At 44.2% G+C, this 22,302-nt stretch overlaps 2 protein-coding genes across 2 annotated transcripts in view; both read right to left on the bottom strand.

Moving 5' to 3' along the window:
- Nucleotides 1–426: 426 nt before the first annotated feature.
- Nucleotides 427–13,120, bottom strand: cnppd1 (cyclin Pas1/PHO80 domain containing 1). The gene is made up of 8 exons (XM_080024194.1): nucleotides 12,956–13,120; nucleotides 4,487–4,589; nucleotides 4,029–4,110; nucleotides 3,759–3,879; nucleotides 3,477–3,605; nucleotides 3,318–3,379; nucleotides 3,075–3,192; nucleotides 427–2,784 (listed from the first exon to the last, which is right to left on the bottom strand). Exons 1-8 carry the CDS (start codon nucleotides 13,016–13,018, stop codon nucleotides 2,116–2,118), a joined length of 1,347 nt encoding a protein of 448 aa, XP_079880320.1. The 5' UTR covers nucleotides 13,019–13,120; the 3' UTR covers nucleotides 427–2,115.
- Nucleotides 13,121–17,591: 4,471 nt separating this feature from the next.
- abcb6a (ATP binding cassette subfamily B member 6 (LAN blood group) a) overlaps nucleotides 17,592–22,302 on the bottom strand; it is an 18,743-nt gene continuing 14,032 nt past the window's right edge. The window contains exons 15-20 of the mRNA XM_080024575.1: nucleotides 21,801–21,905; nucleotides 21,222–21,396; nucleotides 20,249–20,361; nucleotides 19,615–19,709; nucleotides 18,856–18,924; nucleotides 17,592–18,735 (exon numbers count right to left, since the gene is read on the bottom strand). Of these exons, the coding sequence (XP_079880701.1) occupies nucleotides 18,567–18,735; nucleotides 18,856–18,924; nucleotides 19,615–19,709; nucleotides 20,249–20,361; nucleotides 21,222–21,396; nucleotides 21,801–21,905 (726 nt within the window). The 3' untranslated portion in view covers nucleotides 17,592–18,566. The remainder of the gene's footprint in view (nucleotides 18,736–18,855; nucleotides 18,925–19,614; nucleotides 19,710–20,248; nucleotides 20,362–21,221; nucleotides 21,397–21,800; nucleotides 21,906–22,302) is intronic.

Raw genomic sequence — 22,302 nt, 5'->3', positions numbered from 1 at the left:
GAGAGATCGTTGCCTCGTGGGAAAAAAAACAAAAACGACTTGAGTTTGTAGATTCAAGGAACCCTGGCATTGTAGCCAGAACTCTATGAGTTTAATGATAAGATTTCTGAGCTCAAAGTCAGAATTGCTGGTTATAGTTCTCAGAATTAAGTCCGAATGACATAAAAAACAATTACAATTATGAGAATAAAGTTGGAATTCTTCAGAATTCCGACCTTAATCTCAGAGCTCAAAGTGCCTCAATACCCGCCCCCCGCAAGCATGAAACGTTGCTGCTACACCCGGGTGAAGCTGTAACAATGCAAGGCATCAATAATAAATAAGCACCTTCATATTTGTTTATTAATATCTATTGAGTGATTGGCATTTACTGTGAATGCCAACTATAATTGTATCAAAATGAAGAACATAGAGATTGACAAGAAATGCCATTGTTGTTTTTTTATTAATGCTGGGCTTTTTGTACATGTTTTTACACATTTCACATTGCTTTTGAAAATTAATGTATATCTGACTTCAATGTGTCTCAAATTCTGCTGCGTTCAGGAATTAAATAAAGGTTTTATTTATTAATGTTTGAGTCTCTGGTCACAACTGTCATTAAAAATGATTTTCGGAAAAAAAATAAAATAAAATCTAAATACATTACATATCCGGTCAGTACTTTTGAGACTAAAGATGGAAATAGGTTGGAAAATATAAAAATTCCAGCTGCTTTCACTTCGGTGTGCGGCTCCTGTACTCACCCACATGTAAACATAGAAATGTTATCAAAATCTGACTTTGTGAAAGGTGTACTCCTTCAAACAGAACTACTTCACAGAGTTAAGCTTGGTAAAAGGCAAAAACCTTCAATTGAAAAACAGGAAAAAAGTCTTGACTCAAATGTCAATCTAAAAAGCTCGACAGCAAACTTCAAAATGATTAAGTCTGTCAAAAGGGTTAAATTTGACCTATGGGGGGGGGTTAATCTGATGTTAATGGCGCTCAACTGCAAAAATATAAATCCCTTAAAAACTTAATAAAATACACCAGCCACGCAGAAACATAATGGAAAAGGCTGTCATAAATGGAAGAGTATTAGGTGCAAGTACTTCTTTCTGTGCTGTGTGCGTGCGTGTGTTTGTGCGTGTGTGTGTGTGTTTGTGCGTGTGTGTGTGTGTGTGTGTGTGTGTGTGTGTGTGTTTGCTAAATGATAGCCACACTGAGGTATAGAGTACAAAACTGCATTGACGTTGTCTATTCGACATTTCCTTTACTCTCTGCTTCTCTCCAGCTTCTCCCGGAGATCCAAGATGATGTCAACAGAAACATGAATACCCCCCCAAACTGCAAGAGTATCCACTTTGCAAAGCCAGTGCCACAACGGGTGAGACCAATTTCAAACAGCCACCCAACAAATGAAATCCTTTAAAATGGAAAGCTAGATCAAGTCCGTCTGTTGACTAAACTCGCCCACTCCATTCTACCCAAAGTTTTATACACCGTAACGTAAACGTACTGCAAACCTCTGCAACCCCTGGATGTACGGTCAAACCACATTCCCCAAACCTCTCAAGCGATAAGCAGCTGCAAAGCCGCGGCAGTTATCTGTCAAAACCAAACTCGCCGTGCGACAAATCCCTCAACGTCAATTTTATTGCAAAAGCCGAAACCCTCCAACCGTGGCTGCAAGCGGCAAAAACAAACACTGGTTATTACCGTTATTACGCAAAGCCTATTCCAAGTTCAAGTTCCAAATGAGTACAAACGTGATACAATCTGTAATATAGGTGTGCAGGAAGAAGGTGGACTCCGTGTCGTCTCCACTACGGCAAACAGGAGAAAAAAAAACAAAAAACACCTTTGGCTTTTTTCACCCCAGGTTTGAGCTGTAAAGGCCTTTTCTATGCTTCCACTTACGTTTCAGGCGGTTACCTGCAACCCTTTAAGCCCAATAACTACTGTACAAAAAAGTGCCTCAATAAAATCGATGTCTTTCAATATGTATATTGAGTGTGTTTAAAAAGTATACCATACAAAGGATCACAGAACGGTTGAGAAATGATGAAAGCTAACAACTGTTTTTAATTCCCGGAACCCGCCGCCACAGACCGACACGGGTACGTCGGCGTCTCAGCGGGGCATGAGGAGTGCCTGGGCTTTGTTGAGGGCCAGCGTGGCTTCCGGATTACAGGACCCGAGCCGGAGAGGGGGCGTGCCCCCGAGGCAGGAGTTCACCCCGGGTGCGTCGCCGCCCCCGCCACCGCCGCCGCCGAGGAAGTTGGAGTCCATCCACGGCGCCTTGTGCTGCCGGTCGCCGGGGGAAGGGTGAGGGGCGGGCACTGAGGACGCGTTCCTTGGGCCGCACTGGAGCGGGGAGAGGGACGCCAAGCAGCCGGGGCAGAGCAGGGAGGCGGCCGACCAGGCGCCGGGATCAGGTTCCGGGTGGATGTGACCTAGCGAGGCGAGGAGGGAGCCCCAGAGGCACAGCACGGACGTCGGGGCGGGCGTGGACGCGGGGTCGTGCTGGTGGTGCGGCGGCTGCTGCTGGCGCTGCTGCTGGACTCCCGGTGCGTGTGACCTGCGGTTCAAACCCTCGCCGCCCAAGACGCAGCCGGGGAGATGCGGGGCCGGGTCGGGGGGTTCCGGGCGCGCGGCGGGGGTCTTGAAGGGAAGCGGGCCGGCGGGGGGAGGATGGAGGGGGGCGACGCCCCTGTGAAGGGTGAGCTGGTGCAGCACCGCGCTTGTGCCGATGAAGCCGGCTACGCTGGTCAGATACACCAGGCCGAGCATGCAGGACACCTGAGGGAACGACAGACATTCTTGATATGTTTTTCTCACGTTATCCAACGATAAATCAAAATCCCAGAGAGCCTGTCAAGTCAGGTTCGAGAACACAAATTAAATTGATAATCGCACAATTTGGAGGATAATGAATCGTCGTGCCAACCCTACTGGTCAAAATTCATATGAGATAATAAATCAGTTTGGAGGCATTAATGAGTGGGAACAATAAACCCTCCATATTGAAGGACCACGAGGAAATTGTCTAAATATCCCTGGCATCTCTATCTGACCACTGGAGGCTCCACCTTGGTGAAGTGCTGGCAGATGGCCGTCAGGGCGTCTCTCCACGCCGTCTGCCCCAGGAGAACACAGAGGTCGGTGTAGGTGAACCAGCCCCTCCTCATGCCCTGCCTCTCCGCGATGCTGCGAACCAAGAGGGACGAAAGTCATCCAAGGCACAAAAAAAATAAATAAATAAAAATAAAATCCCACACGGGAAACGTCGCTTCAATTTCGACCCGTTTGGCTCCAAAACCCAGAGCGCTAACCTGGTTTCCAGCTGACCCAGGATGTCGAAGAGGTCGTCGGGCTCCGTGAACAGGCTCCATTCCTGAAAAACGGGGAAAAGTTGAAGTTGGCTTAGGTGAGGCAAAGTGGCGTACGCAAGGCACGCCCCTGTCAACCTCCACGCAGACGCGGCCACTTACGATGGCGTTGAGGAAGTTCATCTCCAGGGTGTTGACCGTTTTGACGTCCAGCTTGCCTGCCGCGCCCCACTCGTCGTTGAAAACCTCCTCGTCCTCACCTTCGTCGTACAGGTACTTGCTCGCGACCATCTGAACCACAAGGGAGAGAGGAGACGCTTTGCTGGTCCGCGCACCACATGACGGCGGCTGCCGACAACGCGCCGCGAGGGACGCCGGCGCGTTCCCACGAGCGGGGGCCAGGGCGACGCGTTTGGAACGACCCTCTGAACCCCCGGCACATACCATGGATATCAGGAAGAGGTCGGAGGCGGAGATCTTCTGCAGGTACTCGGGGTTTCTGTGTCGGAGCCTTTCGATGTAGATCAGAGCCAGCATCATGGCGCACGGGGAGATGCACGCCTCCCTGCGGCACAAAGTCGAGTTACAGACGCGGGGAAAAACCTCGCCCGCGGTTGCGCCACAGATATTCTACGGGACCGCGCAAACGGACGGCACGCGTCGTCCGGGGTGCCGGGCCGCGGCGACGGGCTCCGCGAGCGCGCGCGCACGCACCTGGCGACGTGGGCGGCATATTTCTTGTGGAGTTTCCGTATGGGGCTCGGAGCGGCTTTCTGCAGGAATTCAACGGCGATATCTGAAAACACAGGGGTCGGGTGATGCATAGCTCCAATACCGCATCTCTCATTCGAACGGGTTTGAATCTTTTAAATTTTTTTTTCCTACTATAACTCAAAACCATTAAAACATGTCAAGCGTCAAATATTTTCGGTCACATCATTCGTCGTTTAGGCCCGTTTGTAGTTGATGGGATGCTGGATACACACACACACACAGCATTAACATGTTGACGTGTCTCCAACGTTTAGTTTCAACTTTTGACCGTTTGGAACATACCACAGTGACGGGGGAGGCATCACTGCTCAAAGGAAGGCAAACAAATGAGAAGGCGAACAACTCAAGTTTTTATTTCCCTACGTGTAACAGTGGTTCATCTAGTGATGAGGACCTACCTGTAACAGGACAAGAGAGGGTATCTAAAGAAACATCCTGGTCCAGGCCGTAGTACAGTCGCTTCCTCACTCGTTCAGACAACTTCTGGTGTCCAGGAAGAAACTGTTGACACACCAGACCACGTTGGTTATTTTATAGAATACACACACACACACGCACACGCACGCACGCACACACACACACACACACACACACACACACACACACACACACACACACACACACACACACACACACACACACACACACACACACACACACACACACACACACACACACACACACACACACACACACACAATTGCGCAAGGGTCCAGTTTGGAAACACTGGCATTCACCACATAGTGCCCATTTAAACTTATTGATGTGTGTGTGTGTGTGTGTGTGTGTGTGTGTGTGTGTGTGTGTGTGTGTGTGTGTGTCTATATACAGGATGTGCCTTCTTCTTTGGTGTAAAGCTGACAGTAGCTTCTTTTTGGGTATTTAGTGCTGGTTTGCATCCGGTGCCGTTGCATTAGGGCCCTCCTCCCGTTTGAACGTTCTGGCTGCTTATGCGACTTTGATGTGCACTTCTGCGTGTGCGCGTCTCCTCCACTGCTTGTGTTTTGGCGGCGGCTCGAATTCCATTGTAAAGCTGCATTAAAGTCTTCTTGGGTTTTTTTTGGCTCCGCATCTGTGTGTGTGTGTGTGTGTGTGTGTGTGTGTGTGTGTGGGGATATTTCTTCTACTGGATGACACCAACTCACATCTTTCTCCTTCTCCCTGCTCATTACCATCCTGTTCTGTTATTAAATACTATATACTGTGTGTGTTTGTTTGTGTGAGTGATGTCAGTCCTCCACCCTCACCATGTCCTCCTCCAAAGCCATGTCTCGTGTCTCCCCAAACACTCAGCCCCAAACGCTCAGCTTTGTAGGGGGAGAGTTATGACATCACAAAGACATCACATGTTGACGCACCAGTTTCCGAGCTGCTGTTGCCGCGTGTGTCCCACGCACTTAGTGCTATGACACTTTAAGACATTTATTTTTTTGGGCATTTTTCATACTTCATTCGACAGTGACAGTGCGGGGAGAAAGGGAAGGCAGGGAACAGAGGGAGGGGATGACGTGCAGCAAAAGACCTCGTGCTGGAATCGAACCTGTGCCGCTGCGGTAAGGACTCAACCTTGAAAATGGTGCACTCTACCCGGTGAGGTTGAGGTTGACTATTTTCAGCCAAAAGACAAAATAATCTATTGAACTTTGAACATTTAAAAATTAAGTTTTGGAACTTTGAAAACGAAGGGTTATGCAACATGTAGATCACATGCTCAAAGCCAATAGACCTAGTTTGTGTTTTCTCAGTCACACGCCGAAAATCTATTCAACTTCTAAAAACTGGTAATGGCTTAAACTACTTTACACTCACAATTTGTACAAATCGTAGCAACAAAAGTTAGTTTAATATAGATTTGTTTTTGATGCCACTTGAATCTACTTTTTTTTTTACTACTTGTTCATGTTCGGTGCACCTGAGCTTGTGTTCGTCACAAGTACGGACCGGCGGTCACCGGAATCTCCTTCAATCCACTGTTATCTGCTAGTCGTTTTTCTTTTGTCCATCTCTTGGATTTGGCTCCCAGGAATGTGTTGGTGAAGCTCTGCGAACCTCAGACTACACCGGCTACCAGATACAACAGCTAGCAGCTAAGTGGCTGACTACAAGCTACAAACAAACCGACACGCTGTGTGCCACTCCAACACAGTGGTGAGTATGGACTCCTGCTCCCCGTGCACCCTGCTCCTTGAGAAGTTGCCCCTGCCTGTCAGTTAGAGCCGGGTAATTTGATAACTTTAGTTGTGACGGTCACTCCTGATGGCGTGTGTGGTAGCTGGCCCGCTAGCATTAGCCCTGAGCAGTCTGGTAGCTGCGGACAGCCTGTTGAGGATTCTAACAGAGCTGCCCCTTTGGCTAGTCCTACCCCAGCTAGTCCTCCTGGCCGCACCTTAGTCATAGGCGACTCCATCACCCGCCACGTCAGGACATTGAAACTAGACTGAAGAGTGCTGGCAAGCAACATGAACAGCCATCTCCATAAGAATCAGGCACACAAGGTTGACACCAGCTATTCTGATATAATTATTCACGTCGTCTCTAATGAGGTGAGGATGAGGTAATCAGAGATCACAAAGAGCAACATGCTAGAACTTGTGATCTCGCCAGAAAGACGAGTCGGAATCGAGTGATTGCCTCTGGTCCCTGGCCTGTGATGAAAGGTTCAGTAGATCAGTCCCACTTAACCGGTGGCTGTCTAAGTTCGGCAGAGGTCAGGGATTCCCCTTTGTAGATAACTGGCCCTCCTTCTGGAGGTGACACGACCTGCTGAGGATGGACAACCTTCACCCTAACAGGGGAGGCGCTATCGGTCTTTGTAAGAACATAGATAAATGTTTGAGTCATGACATCTCGCTCTTAAGCAGGCCGAGACACAGGTGAGTAGAGGGCCTGGTAGTACTGTACCACTTTAAAGGGTGTGTCCAGCCCAGTCACGGTAGGACAGGGTAATAGTAAGCCTGCAAATGCCACACCCTCAGAGGGTGTAGAGTCTGTCAGTTTAGCTAGTATTATGCAGGGCAGTAGTACCGTGGCTAGCTTACTACAGTACAGATAGATATATTACTGTGTGTTGCATTTAATCAACCTTCCTCTAGTCTATGTATAAATTCATAGGTCACACTTTTTCCTCCTAATCATACTGTTTGTAGAATACCTTTCTTACTAGTAACACTTCCCCGCAATACCTATATTGAAAAAAATAATACAAACCTCATTAAAATCAATACTACAGAAGGAAGGGTCGAGGGGGGGGGCGATAGATCAGCCTACTAGGGTTTCCGCGGTTATCGGTGTTAGGCGGTGTTCGGGTGGCACTGATCACCGTTGATTTTTTTTTGTTTTTATTTTTAAGAGAAATAAATTATTAATTACATTTTTTGTTAATTTTTCCCATATCAGCGCCAATGTTAATCAAATGAAAAAAAAATTGTTAAACACTCAGCGTGTTATCAATACTTAGTCGGACGCTACAAAAGTCAAAGTCAAATTGTCTGCTTGTGCGCGCGCACAGTCTGCTTATCACGGAGAGGAGGCTATAGGAGACCTTAGATCAGGTATAGATTGGGACCTGTCTCCCTCCATCTGCAATTAGAGCCTGTGCATAACGGGGACACTCTGCGCGTCCCCCCCTCGTAAAGTGTCCAGTGTTACCGGTAACAAACATTTTAGTATTTTTAGAGCTCATTGTGCGTATCACCGTATGTATATGTATGTGACAATGTCTTGATTTGAACTTGAACACCAGTGTTGTCATGAGTTTATTAACCGGTGGGAAAAATTCCTAGTTGTAGCATTCCTACAGCCTACTTTAATGAGAACTAGTTGAATGAATTATCAGATCACTCCCCTCCAAAGCAGTTAGTTAATGATTTAATGGGTTTCAAGATTTAATTGCTGAAAGACAAATTATTTCTTACCCCTAAATGAAGCATCTCCACCAAACTATGTTAACTCCCTCAATATCGCAGCCCGTTTTCCGAGCAGTGATCTACAGTCTTCCTGGCCCCTGCTCCAGCTCCTAAAGACACATTCTCTCGACTTTGTTTCTGACATTGTGATGCACGCAGATAATATATTAATTACGGGTGACTTAAATATTCAGGTGAACCCCTAAGCAGGGCGTTCCAGACAATAATTGATACATTTGGCTTCACGCAGCTTATACACAAACCGACCTACAGCAATGGGTAACTATTGACCTTGTACTAACCCCGGGCATTGATACCTCTATTGTAGTGGTTCTCCCTTATACGTGTACCTCCTCTATGACCACTATTTCATAAAATTTGAAATCTTAATTCACTGCCAACATTCCGCACGGGAATGAATGAATGAATTCCTGCTCAGAACGCCGGCAGAGCAAAGAAAGAGCGATAGTAGCCGTAACATTCAAATCTTAAAGAGGACTATTATGCTTCTTTTCCACAAGTTAATATGGGTCTCTGACGTCCTCAAAACATGTTTCGCTTTAAATGAAAATGCTGCTGCTCCCCAGTCTCCACGCCCACTGCGGAACTGTTTGTGGTAGTACATAAACTTCACCCTATCAGTCCACCGCAATCTGTTTCTGAACAAATTTTAGGCAAGAAATAAGCTTTCCAGCTGCTGAATCTCCACTCACATTAGATCTTCCAGACCTGCCAACCTTGGGAAAATATTTTGAGTACCACAGTAGCGGAACAGGGAGTCTCCGTGGCGTTTGAGTTACTGCAGCTAAATGACTCCATCAGTTTCAATTTCGAATTTAAAGTTTCTTTCCCTTTAACCCTCTGAGGTCGATGATTGCGCCCGCAGGTAAAAAAGTGACTGATTCATAAATCTCTCTCTACCGCCGTGTGATTTCATCATACGTGCGCAGCAAAAAAAAAATGCCAGAAAGCTTAGAATCTCAACTTCCCGTTTTAGAATAATATAATTATTAAATTAGGTTACATTTAGCGTTAAGCTGGACCATGCATTTGTTCTCTCTATCTGTCTTTCCAAACCAACACCTATTTATCATGTCAATGGATTCGGGGCTATAAATTATGTTATTTTTTAATAAATATAAACAAAATATTTCATACCATTTCACAGATAAAAGAAATGCTTGGGAGCCGTCTCTTTTCAACACACTGCAAATGCGTCTCTTCTCCTCTTCCCTCTGTGTGGGCTCAGAACGTTCTTCTCTCATCAGACTTCTCTCCTAATTCTACTCATCATATCACAGCATAATATTCCGTTTAACATTATTATCTTATCGTTGATATCACAATCCAAATCATATCCATAACATGAACTACTCTTATGGAGCGCATAGAGCTGCGTACTGGCACTTCTCACAAGCTGCCGGTCTCTGTTCTGCCCTCTCAAGTGGACAGATCTAGTGGACACAGTGTAAAATACATTATATTTTATTGAATCGGAGCACACTTTCTTGTTAAACTATTAGAATGGACCCCCCTTGTGCCGTTCAGAAAGTGCCGTTCCTGTTTACCGTGTTCCATCTGAACAGCATTTGTTGTTGATGAACAAACATATAGCTTCCCCTTCTGCATCAAGCAGCTCCCATTTTCCATGCGCAGCCATGTTTGTTGTCTGTCGTTCTTCCAGAAGCCTTGGTCTGCTTCTACTATTAGTTCCTGCTCCACTGGGCATTTTTCTCTCAACTGCCCCCTGTCGTTCTGGTGAGTACTACTACTTCCTGGCATTGTATTTTTCTCAAAACGCCCTGTGCCCCACAAACACCCCATTGATACAATAACAAGATTGTTCAGTTGTTATCGATAAGACAAAATCTTAAACGATTAAATTCTTATTGGCAATTAATAGATAGCCGATTAATTGTTAACGTCCCTAGTTCCAACCTTTGCTGCCGTGCTTGAGGCTTGTGGGGGACACTGCATTGATTAATTTTAAACGTCGGAAAATAAAATTAAAAAAAACACAGACAATAAAAAAAAAAAAAGTTTTTTTTTTTTTTTTTGAAACACAGCGGATCACATGCCTCAGCCAACAATATCTCTGGCATACAAATCTTTTTAAGATAAAAAAATAAATAAAATAAAAAGGCAAAATAGTTGGGTTTTTTTTGTTTTGTTTTTTTAATACCTAGATTTCCATCATCTGCAGTTTCTTTACAGAAAGTTGGTATCAATTAATCTTTCTTTTAAAAGATTTGTGCTGGCCTTCCCAGCGCCGCTTGTTATTCTCCGTGTTATTTCTCTAGCCATGGGTGGAGTTACTCAGATGGTTGTTCTAATTCTATTTTCTAATCGATCTATTCAAATTCTACTCGAGTCTCAATGTGACTTAGGACTGAGACACAAACCTGAGCGGCGTGTTTCACCACGTTATCTGAAACAGACCGCTCACAAAAAAACTACTTGAGTTGTATTATTTCACAGTTTGTGTGTTAGTAGGCCCATCAGGGAACCAAATGTATGTGCACAAGCACTGAAAAAGTAAGGTTTTCATAATAGGTCTCCTTTAACTACTACTCCGCATCCTGATAAATTGTCCGCAGCTCCATTCCCATTTTATGAAGGCCCTATTGATAACCTCATATTGAATGCAGCCGTAATGCTCTAGACACAGTGGCACCGCTAACAATAAAATTGCGTGCTAGAAAAAACAACACCTTGGTTTACAGATGACACCCGAGCACTGAAGCAATCCTGTAGGAAACTTGAGCGTAAATTGCGTGCCACTAAGCTTTAAGTGTTCCGTCAGGCAAGGGCCAATTGTTTGTAAATGTTAAATTCATGCAAACTCGTTATTCAGGTAAATTCTAATTTGCATACTTTCCATTTAAAAGTAGCTCTCCACCAGATAATGTCTGAGCCATGCTTATTATTAATGCTGTCTCTCTACAAAGATAAGGACTGGTTATTTTATTTATAACGGCCTTATGTTGACAAATTTGACCAAATTGACAAAGACTAAAACTAAAGACGTTTCATGTATATTTTCATTTGAGTTTGTTTTGTAATTACACAATATAATTTCAGTTAGTTTTATTTTTTTTCTGTCTAGTTTTAAGTAAAAAAACACCTAGTTTAGTTTTTAGTTACTTAACTGTACAGGGATGGAAACACATGTATGATGAAAAAAAAAAAAAGCTACCCAAAGTCACCATAAAGTGATTCTCACAGGTCTTTTTATACTTGTGGTGGTAGCCAACAGTTTTCCAAGTTCCCTTAAACGCATCACTTCCAACGCGCATTAGTTTTCGTTGCCCGTGAACACAGCATCGCTTCCTGCTAGGAGCGTTTTCAACCGGATACTAGAGCCGTGTCTACGTCTTAGTTCTAACGTAAAATCAGAGAACTCGTAGGACTGGTTAATGGATCGTGGATGGTGTCGTTCTCTTGGTTGGATAAAACATTTCAATAAAAGAAATGCCACATACTTTTACTTTCTTTGACTCTGAAAAACTTGTTTTCACATTAGAGATGGAGAAAGGCATTAAAACAGTCTTACAGGTGAAACATGACTCATGTAGGCTGATATAGCAGTTCAGTGTGGCACTGAAATGGAGAGCACCAAATCGGATTGGCCTCCCATGACTCTACTTTCTTTGTCAGTTGAATCAGTTTGCACATTCGTTTGCGATGTTGACAGGTCGAAGTTTTCACCCCACAGTCACACAACTTCATTTGCTTTGCCATTGCCTGTGCGCACGTGAATAAATGCACCAATGCACATGCAGCGTTCTGGTTCAGCCTGTAACAGCAATATTTAAATATCACTTAACGCAACTAATTACAATTATTTCGGGGCGCACTTTGTGATGTTTGCTGTCCCTGTTTGTTTATGTGGTTTGCCAAAGGCGGCAACCAGAGGCCACGAAATGGTTGCCGACTGACTCAATCTGGTCTAAGAATCCTTAGGCCTGCCTAACAGACCAGAGCAATCTTCCCCCCCCCCCCACAAAGAAAGTGTGTTTTGTGGTAGAATTACTTATTTTATTCCGGTTTTTTTTTTTAGTTGAATGACATGCTCACATGGGTCTCCTCCAATGTAAAAAAAATAAAAATAAAATAAGGACGCCAATTAAAAACACGCAGAACACTTTTCTGTCCCTGACCACGACTTGGATCTACAGCTGGACTTTGTCCCCAGGTGCTGCCCACTGCTCCCGGCTGTTCCCTGGAGGAAGGACGGCTGGGATGGGAGGAACGCAGGGGCTCCATTTCCTCCAGCCAGTTTGTGTGTGTGTTTTTTAAGTGCATTCGCACCTGTGAGACGAATGCGAGGATATTTCTTCACAATAATATGAATGTCGTTGTCTTATTTATATTAGTACATCCATATATGTATTACTAATCTAATACTCACAAGTCATCCACTATCATACATATCCAACCATGCTGGATGAAATTACATTTCTCTGTCATAATCTATGCGATCCTGGAAAGTTGTTTTTATTACGTTTCGATTTTGATAACTACACCAGGGGGAGTAGCTCAGGTTTTCAATGACTGCGGGGTTTTGTTTTTCTCCCCCCCCAGGGAACGTCCCAGGCACTTCAGCGCAAAATACCTATTTCCAAGGTAGTCCAGTTTGAAACTGACAGTTTAAATGTCAAGCACCTCAAGGACCCGTCAAGAACCCTCGTAAACAGCTGGCAAACAAGTGAGCTGCTAGTCCCTGGTTAGCTGTAAGCCTCACAAGCGTATTAACAGTACAGCACATAACATACAAGGCTGCAAAACATTTTAGACCGTGACACACACGTAACACGCCCGTTAAATTAAGTCACGTTTCGTTTCGGCTCCGGCGCCCGAACCTCGACGTAGCATCCGCTACGCGACCCCCAATGGCCGCTCGCTAGTTAGCCCGGCCCGGAGCGGAGCGCGCCGTCGCCCCTTGTGACGGCGGCCACCCACCGTGAACTCCTGGAAGTCGGACAGCTGAAACGTTCTCTCGTTGAACAACGCGTCGAAATCCATGTTGCGCGGGGAGCATCCGCGACCTGGCCTGTAAAAAAGCGAGCGGAGCGAGCGTGAGGAAGAGGGGGACTGCCCGGCCCGGACCCGCGCCTTCACCCTTAGCTTAGCTTAGCCTAGCCTAGCCTAGCCTAGCCGCTCCACACCCTGAGCGCTGACACCGTGGTGTGCTGCGTTCAAGGCCCCGGGGAGGGACCGGAACAACGAGCGCCAACTTGGAATTATTATAATAATTATTATTATTAGTAGTAGTATTATTATTATTTATTTATTTGTTCTCGATTTCTCCCAACTTAACGCCACGAGGCGGAAAACGTTTAAAAAAAAAAGATATTACAAGTATTAATACAATACGCCGATTTGCCTTATCAAATAAATACAAAGAAAGACAAATTTGTCCTCATAAAAAAAGAAAAAAGACAAATGGTGTGACCAATTAAATGTTGTACACCGCCACGGGTAAACCTGCCTACGTAGGAAACGGTCACCTGGTTTACCTCACACTTGTTGTACGAACGCGCTAATCGTCCTGTCCGTAATTCCCACATGGCGTGAATGCATCGGGAGGCCAACAACTTCACCCTTTCCAGCCTCACACAGAGATACAACTCAAACGTTAAAATAATGACACTGAATGAATGAGACTACCCGCACCGGTGACCGCTCACTTTTCACAATCTCTGAAGGCATGGTCTTGTCATCATCATCGTCAACGTCACCATCATCACCATCATCACCATCATCATGCGGCCCGGCAGGCTGGACCCCCCCCCCCCCCCCTTATTGTAATTGCGCAGGAAGATTTCTCTGAATTTTTCAGGCCAAAACTATTCGGGACAGAACGACGGCAGAAGCCGCGAGCGCGGCCGCGTCTCGTTGGAACCGGCATGTCACAAGCGTCCCGTGGTTTGCGCGTCCATCCAAATGGATCGTCGCGCGGCGCAAAAATGGGTGGGAAAACCGACCAAATGTTGACCCCAAGTGTTTAGCTGGCCGTGCTTGACTGACATGCTGCTATCCTTAAACAGAACGATCGGGATGGGATTTATAGTAAGACGCTCTGTGACGTCGTCATACCGTTTACTATAAATGTGCAGGTTCTGATTCAGAATGTACATGGGCACCGTGTCCAGTGTAGACTCCGTCACTCTGTAGTGGTTAGAGATTACAAACTAGGCGTTTGTGTGTGTATTTGTCTTCTTACCTGGTAGATGTCTGTGGATCCGCTCGATTGATATTTTATCTCTTCGGTCGCCGTTACTTTGCCGGATTAATGAAAAATACGAAAAACATTAGCCCACAAAAACTTGTGACCGAGTCGAGTCCATTTGACTGTGCGACTAAGAGATGCGTTCAAGATCCAGGGAGGTGTTGGAAAGCCGAGATATGGTAATTACTCACAGAATTACCACAACTTTGTTCGTATTTCCTGGAAACGTAGCTTATTGAAAATTTAATCAAAAGGGAAGAAGGAGCCACTAAAATGACGTAAATTCAACAACCTTCGTAAACCTGTGTAAATATGTCATAATTGACGCGCACGAGACCAAACGTGACCTACCGTCACTGACTCTACATGTACTTACACACAAGGTAAGCTCTAACAATGACAAGGTTTCCTTTAAAGTCAAAAATAAATACAAAGAAAATATATAAAACAAAAAATGAAGATATTATACTAACAAATTAAAAACACAAAAGACGTTACACTGTTAACTACAGTACTGAACAAAATTACAAAAAAAGGACTAAAATATAAAAAGTCAAATATGTACTGTATACAGTATATGGACAGTACTGGGCATGTAGGAAAGAACAAAGAAAAAAAAATTCTGCAATTAATAAACAAGACAATAATCGAGAAAAAAAAGGGAAATAATTACATTTGTTAGAAAACAATTTAGACAAAAGATAAGTCGTGGTCCAGAGTATGTATGTACAGTCAAGTTAAATGTCCAAAAGAAGAATATCTTAAAAAAGGAAAAATAATTGCTTCAATCTCTAATTGTATAACAGAAACATATTTACAAATGCACAAAAAAAAATGTAATGACAACTGTATCTTCCAAATTAGACCTTTTGGTCAACAATGGATTTGTTTCACATGTCACAGGAAAATTATTTCAGGTAAAGTTCCAGAGGATTGGACTTTACATCCCATTCCACCAGAAATTAAAGGCTTTAACTCAGTGGAACGGCACTTAATTGCAAGGAGTATTCCATCCATGAAAATACTAGCTTTACCAGAAGTTGGACATGGACCAGTCACATGTGTACCTTCAAATATCACCAATGTAACAAATGTACTTCCAAGATCTGATGACAATCACCTTATGATTTGTGTCAAATTGAAGAGGAAGTTAACTTATAAATATCAATATGTTCATACAGATAAAATAAAAACAGCATTGGCATATTTGAGAATACATAACAAGTGGTATAATCCTGTTTCTGATAGGAATACGGTCGGGTGAACCCAATCGCAGGACACAAAACAGTTTTGGGAGCAGGCGCCGGGACCTGGGAACCTGGGGCCAGATGCAGGCGAGGGAGTCGGGACCCAGGATCTTAGACAGGACAGCGCATTCAAGAGACACACGCAAGAACACATGCAACGATCGGACACCGACAGAATGAACGGGGACCCGGTTCAATTTCCTTCGGGGTGACGAGGACGGTGACGACCGGCGGTGAGATTACTGACTGGGGGACAGGGGGTGCAGCGGCAGGGATGTGACCCCAGACACAGACGGAGGGAGCTAGAGAGGGACATTGGGACCTGGAGACAGCCAGAGGGAGCCAGAGGGAGCTAGAGCGGGGACAGAGAGAGAGACAGACAGAAAGAACACAAAAGCAGGGCAGGATCCTGACACACCAAAGTTGAAGAAGATCCAAAAACCGCAAGCAGCAATAATGAATCGATGCGCACTGATAATATTGAAAATGCAGATTTAAGTTCAGAAGATGAAAATATTGACGAAACATTACCTGATAAACAACAACGTGGTATGTTTATGGACACGTTTCCAACCAGTTGATATTGTACAGGAAGTATTAGAGCAGCACTTTGATGACATTTTTTGTCCGTCGCACCAGCAGATGGGAACAGCCCTGCACCATTATTGGGAGATCAAACCAATTAAGCCAAATGTTTGCCAGTTCTTTTCCAGAACAACAACGGGAACGTTTCATAGGTGTTGTCGTCCAAGTCTGATTCACACCCATCCACATTTGTATCAGGAAATAGTGATAAAACGTTACAAACTCACCGAAAATTGAAGGACATTGGCGCCACATCGAGAACACAGCCACTTTGTGACATCATGAACCAATGTTATATAAATCCACGGTTCGTCTCTTGAGTGGCCGTAAAAATCGAAAAACGGATTTGACTATTCAACTCGTGCTACATTGCACAGAATCCGGAGAACTGCAATATGTATCTAACACGACTAAACTGGACTGCTGCCTGCAGCTATATTTATTATTATAATTATTATAATTATTACTATAGTTATTATTTTCCTTTATTTATACAGGCCCACAAGTCCCACCGAGCGTCCAAATTAGGAAATTTTAATTCAATTCCCCAGTTGCATTTCATTTCAAACTCAAAATCCTTTGTTTTTGCCCAGATTCTTATTTCTTGACATTATCACATATCAATTTAATGTGATAATGTCTGGCGCTCAGAAACCGTCAAACCCACGGACACGAACGCATGATATTTGTATTCCGAGTGGTCCACACATGCTATGTTCTAAGTTTGAGCCACATCGCATTATATCTGTAGGAGGAATTACGCCGGCTCTGAGGGCATTTCACATCGAACACATCTGATGGACCTGCGCCGGGTCGATACCAGAGACAGCAGGAACTGATGCTGTGTTCTATGGGAAACCGGAAAACTGTCTTTCTGACTCAGGAGAGGAGAGAACAGGAGAACAAATTGTTACAACTAAACTAGATCCTGTTCATTGCTGCCAGCAGCTTTATTTGTTAATTGTGTTTTATGTTCCAATTGAGCCTTACTATGTGTACACAATATCAAGGTAAACATGTGGTTCAGTAGTGGATTCTGAGTACTTTTTAAATATTTGTTCAAGGAAATATTGCAAGTACTTTTGTTTACTTGAGCCATTTCTATTTTCCGCTGCCAATCACAAAGCTCTTAAGGTTTTTAGATGAATGTGGGGCAAGTAAATTGGTTAAAAGCTATGAAATAAATGTCATAACGTTGAATCATGCTTCATATATTGTAAATGTTTGTATACATTATTTTTCTAGCAATATGCCTACACACATCTCTAATTCTTTATCGCTGTGTAGGGGTCAAACCTAAAGGAAAACTCGTATTTCTTAACCTAAACATTATTTTATCTGGAGTCAACCTGAGTGATTAACATCAGAATCTTTTAAAAATTGATCCGGTTCTGAGAGAATAGCTGCCGGCGTCGATGAAAATATGCCGCCGTTCATCTTATTTTAGAACTTTCTATCACAATGCGACTGCTGACAATACGGGAATCAGACGTGATAGACAAACAATGAAAAAAAAAAAGAATAAACCGATTCATTAAAATATATGCAGCCTGGCTTACTTTATTTATAGAATACATTTAAATTATTAGACATCCTTGAAGAGCCATGGGCATTCTCATTGACAAAAATAAAAACAGGACTAAGTGATCAGCAGCATGTTACATGTTCTAGCACTCCATTATAATAATAATAATAGTCTCCAACTGTTCACATATAGTATTCCCTTCATTGCCTAAATAAAACAAATACATTCTTCAAAGCACAGAGTAAATAAGTCCATGCGTGTGGTAGCTGTGAAAAGAGTGTTCTTAAGCAGAGAATAAAAGGCCAAGGTACTTTTCTACCAAAGTTGCCATTTTGAAAACGACCGTCACAATGATTTTTTTTTTTTTTTAATCTTGGTGAAAGAGTGCCTTGGCCCTTCATTTCTTTTCAATGCTTTGTATTCCCGACCAAATAGCGCCTTCGCCCAGACGCTTCTGGCTATCAGAGTGTTCTCGTATTTCCGTTTCTTTCAAGGTTTGTTTTTGGGGGAAAAAAAAAAATAATAATAAAAAAATTTAAAAAAAAAGTCAATAATCAAATCCATAAGAGACGTCGATGAAAAGTGACTGAGCTTTCCAGAGTTCAAGCATTCAAGTTCAAGATAAATAAAGTTGAACTCGAACCATAGTGGTGAGAGGACGTACCCAGCTTCAGTGTTCGACAAGCACAAAGGAGTAAGAACCCTTTGGCACATTTTAACATCAACATTTGAACAGATAAAAATGATAGTTAACGCCAACCCAACATATTCCTGAAGGCGTTTCAGCTTCTTATGGTAATATTCAGCTCTTAAAATAACAAAAAAAAAAAAAAAGGATATTGTAGCTGGAGCTTTAGAAGTATTATTTTTAACTTTAACCCACTTGGGAGTAGAATCTTGCTCCAAGAGTTATGGAGGGGGTTGAAAGACGCCCTCCTTACGAACACAAATCCCCAAATTAAAAAAGAAAAAACGGGTCTTGACTCAGTGGCCGTGGTGGCCGTGGTGGCCCGTGGAGGTGGACGGCGGCTGCAGTTTCTCGGACTTGCGGTCTTTGATCTCTGTGTCCGAAGAGGAGTCAGAGTCCTGCGCCTGCTGTTGCTTCATCCACATGTCGGCGTACAAACCTCCCTTCTGCAGCAGCTCTTCATGCCTTGGAGGGAGGGAGAAGGAAGTTAGCGGGCGGCGTTTCATTGTGAGGAAAGTAAACCCCGGTTAACAGTTTCCGCCGATGACTGTTGCTCAAACGTCTGGGGTCAGACGTTGCACGCACCTTCCCCGTTCCGCAATCTGGCCGTCGTTGACGACCAGGATTTGGTCTGCTCCGATGATGGTTGACAACCTGGAACACATCCCCGTGCAACCCATTAAAAGGACGCCACGGTTGATATCGTTAAAGTGGTAATCTGTGACATTATTTTGTTAAAAAAAAAAAACCACCATCCCGTATTTGTGTCTATATTTTAACGGCACTTAGTAAGAAACAGCCATTCAATATAATTGCGTTATTCATGTGCTCCTCTAAATGCCCTTTCCATCGTTGGTGGCGGGGTCCGCTTTTCCCGGCAAGAATGAAAAACGTGCAAGGAGTGAAAGGCAGCCGTGGTAAGTTTGATAAGCTAGTTGGGGTCAGCAAACATAGTCAATTAGGATGAACATTCACAAAAAAGAACCAAACCCATGGAGGAAAAACTATCCAAACCACCTCAAGTGACCAAAAAATAAATAAAATAAATGAAATACATTTAAAAAGAATAAAATAATAAAAAATAAATCACAGAAGGCAAACTTTGGAGAAAAGAAAGTGACTGTTTCAGAGCGAATATGGGAGTAAACCAGGATGTTGGAAAAAAAGAAAAAACGAAGAAAAATTAAGAAAACTAAAAAAATAAGAAAAACGTTGCAGTTTCAAATGGAATTCTGGGACTCGCAGTACAATCCACCCAACAGACAATCGCACGGATTCCCACTTTAAAAGTCTTGCTTTTGTGATATTGAGAACCTCCGAGGTTTCCGTACACGTGTTACTCACCTGTGAGCGACGACGACGGTTGTGCGATTGGCGCAAACCTTGGCCAGCGAGGCCTGAATGTTACGTTCCGTTTGTGTGTCGAGTGCCGACGTTGCCTGCGGGAGAAAACACACGTTGCGGACGTTGCCACGGCGATAACGTTGATGCTTTTTGATCGATATAGCCATGGTAATCAAATGACAGTCAGTTTTTGTTTTTTTTTAATCACACTTTTTCCTCTACTCCCCTCCTTGGATTACTCAGAACACCCTTTAAGTTCTCCTTTGCCCTCCCCACCACTTATTACGCACACATTTTCCCACCACAGAGCTCGCCGTGTTGCTCCTCTACTCCTTGCCACAATAATGTCGCAATGTTAGACCCAAGCAGACGCTAGTTCTCTTTAAAGATACGTTCATCTTTGTGACAAATACAGAGCAAGGAAACGGGTTTTTAAGCATTATTGACATTGAACATCGGCACATTCAGGTAGACGGTTCACTTGCTTCAACCCCACCCCACTCGCGTTTCATCTGCCGCGACCTTTCCGACATTGTCTCAAAATGAACCTCGCATTCGGATGGGAAACAAGAGTCGTAGAATCGAACCACTTCCCACCAAAACACAGTTGCTGCACCCGCCCTCCACGCCTCACCTCGTCCAGCAGGATGATTTGCGGCGCTTTCAGGATGGTCCTGGCGATGGCGACCCTCTGCTTCTCGCCGCCGCTCAGCTTGAGCCCCCTCTCCCCCACCGGGGTGTCGTAGCCTGACGGGTTAAAGAGCGCAGACACGGTTCAGTTCACCCGCGTCGACGTCGGCGGGTGCTGGACGACACGCAACGAAACCGTCGCAGCGGCGACGTGGCCTCGTGTCCTCGTTCCGTCCTCCTGGAATCCCTCCAAAGACCAGGCCGGACCCCTACGACCACACCCCGCCCCCTCTCCCGTTCCGTGTTTGTTGGACGACACGGATGCAATGAGTTGATTACACTTATTATCAGAGTACGAACAGGGTTCATTCTGGCTTACAAAAGGAAATTCAAGGACTTTCAAGTACTTTTTAAGCACTACTTTTTCCTTTTCAAGAACTTCACACAAACATAATACATTTTCAATGCGATCCTTATTAATTAAAATTTAATATAATCTTTGTCTCATTGTCTATTGTTTATCAGTATATCTATTATATCTATATATTATTAATCTCATTGTCATCCACTATAAGTGTTTAGTTCCAACCATGCTCCATTAACTTTACTTTAAATTGATTTACTTGGTAAAATCCATCGTAAGAGACTTTCTGGAATTATGTAATCACATTACGATGTGAACAACAAGACCAGAGGGTTTTCCATTATCCCCCCCCCCCCCAAGGACTTTTCAAGCGCCTCAGCACAAAAGGGGCTATTTTCAAGGTGTTCCGGGACGTCAATTTCCGAGCATGAAATTCAAGCACCTCCAGGAACTGGAAGTGAACCCCGCGTAGAAGCAGTGGCTGTGTGGAATCCAGACGATCAAGCCAGTTTTTTTCTGGTTTTTTTCCAGTTTCCATTTTTTTTTTGTTTGTTTGTTTTTTGTTTTTTGTTTTTTTAACTAAACACGCCTCAGTTTGCGACCTCTGCGTTACCTTCGGGGAACGACATGATCTTGTTGTGTATGTCGGCGGCAGTGGCGGCCTCCTCCACCTCGCGGTCGCTGGCCGAGACGCGGCCGTAGCGAATGTTGTCCCGGATGTTGTCGTTGAAGAGGACGGTGTCCTGGGGGACCACGCCGATGTGGGCTCGCAGGGAGGTCTGCTTCACCTGCGGGGCCACGGAGAGAACCGCTCAAGGGTCGAGTCGCCGCGGCGTCAAAAAAAACCCGGAAACTCGAGAGAAAAAAAAAGGTAAAAAAAAACCCCCAAAAAAAACAAGATGCGTTTCATTGTTCCGGGTAAATATCAAAAGTACAGGAGCCGGGAGATCTCGTAGCATTCAAGGTGGAGGAGTTCCATCACCTTGCCAGGAGATAAGATATGCACCAGCTTTGGTCAACACAGTTTAGAAAGTGTGTGTGTGTGTGTGTGTGTGTGTGTGTGTGTGTGTGTGTGTGTGTGTGTGTGTGTGTGTGTGTGTGTGTGTGTGTGTGTGTGTGTGTGTGTGTGTGTGTGTGTGTGTGTGTGTGTGTGTGTGTGTGCGGCGTGAGAAGGAGCTTGGAAATATCCCACCTTGGAAATATCTTGGCCGTCGATGCGGATGCAGCCTCCTTGGACGTCGTAGAAACGAAAGAGCAGCCGGATGATGGTGCTCTTGCCGGACCCCGACTGGCCCACCTGGAGGTGTAAACACAGATAAAAAAAAAACAACCCATAATATTTAATGAATTAGACTCCGTCTGCCGAAGCGCCACTCAGGGTGGGTTCACCAATCCGGATGAAATCCAGGTTTACTGTAGATATTAATCCCACTGCAACAGACTTTAATACTAGTTCAAGAATAACATGGATTATATTTAAAGCACCCTTTTCATCTTTTTATTAAGGGTTAATTTAGGAATCCTTCTGTTGCTTTTTTCACGTTTACCAGTAATTGCCTTTACTTTAAATTCAGATTTCAATTTCGTTTAGGGATTAATTTTTAAGCTCGGTTTATGGCAGTCAAATAAAACATTTTTTTGTTGGTTCTTTGGCAGCACATAATTGCTTTGCCCCTAATCTTACAAGTTACATT

Source organism: Zeus faber, assembly GCF_960531495.2.
Source record: "Zeus faber genome assembly, chromosome: 2".
NCBI classification, from domain to species: Eukaryota; Metazoa; Chordata; class Actinopteri; order Zeiformes; family Zeidae; genus Zeus; species Zeus faber.
Note: the sequence above shows the minus strand (reverse complement) of the source record. Positions and strands in the feature narration are given on the sequence as shown.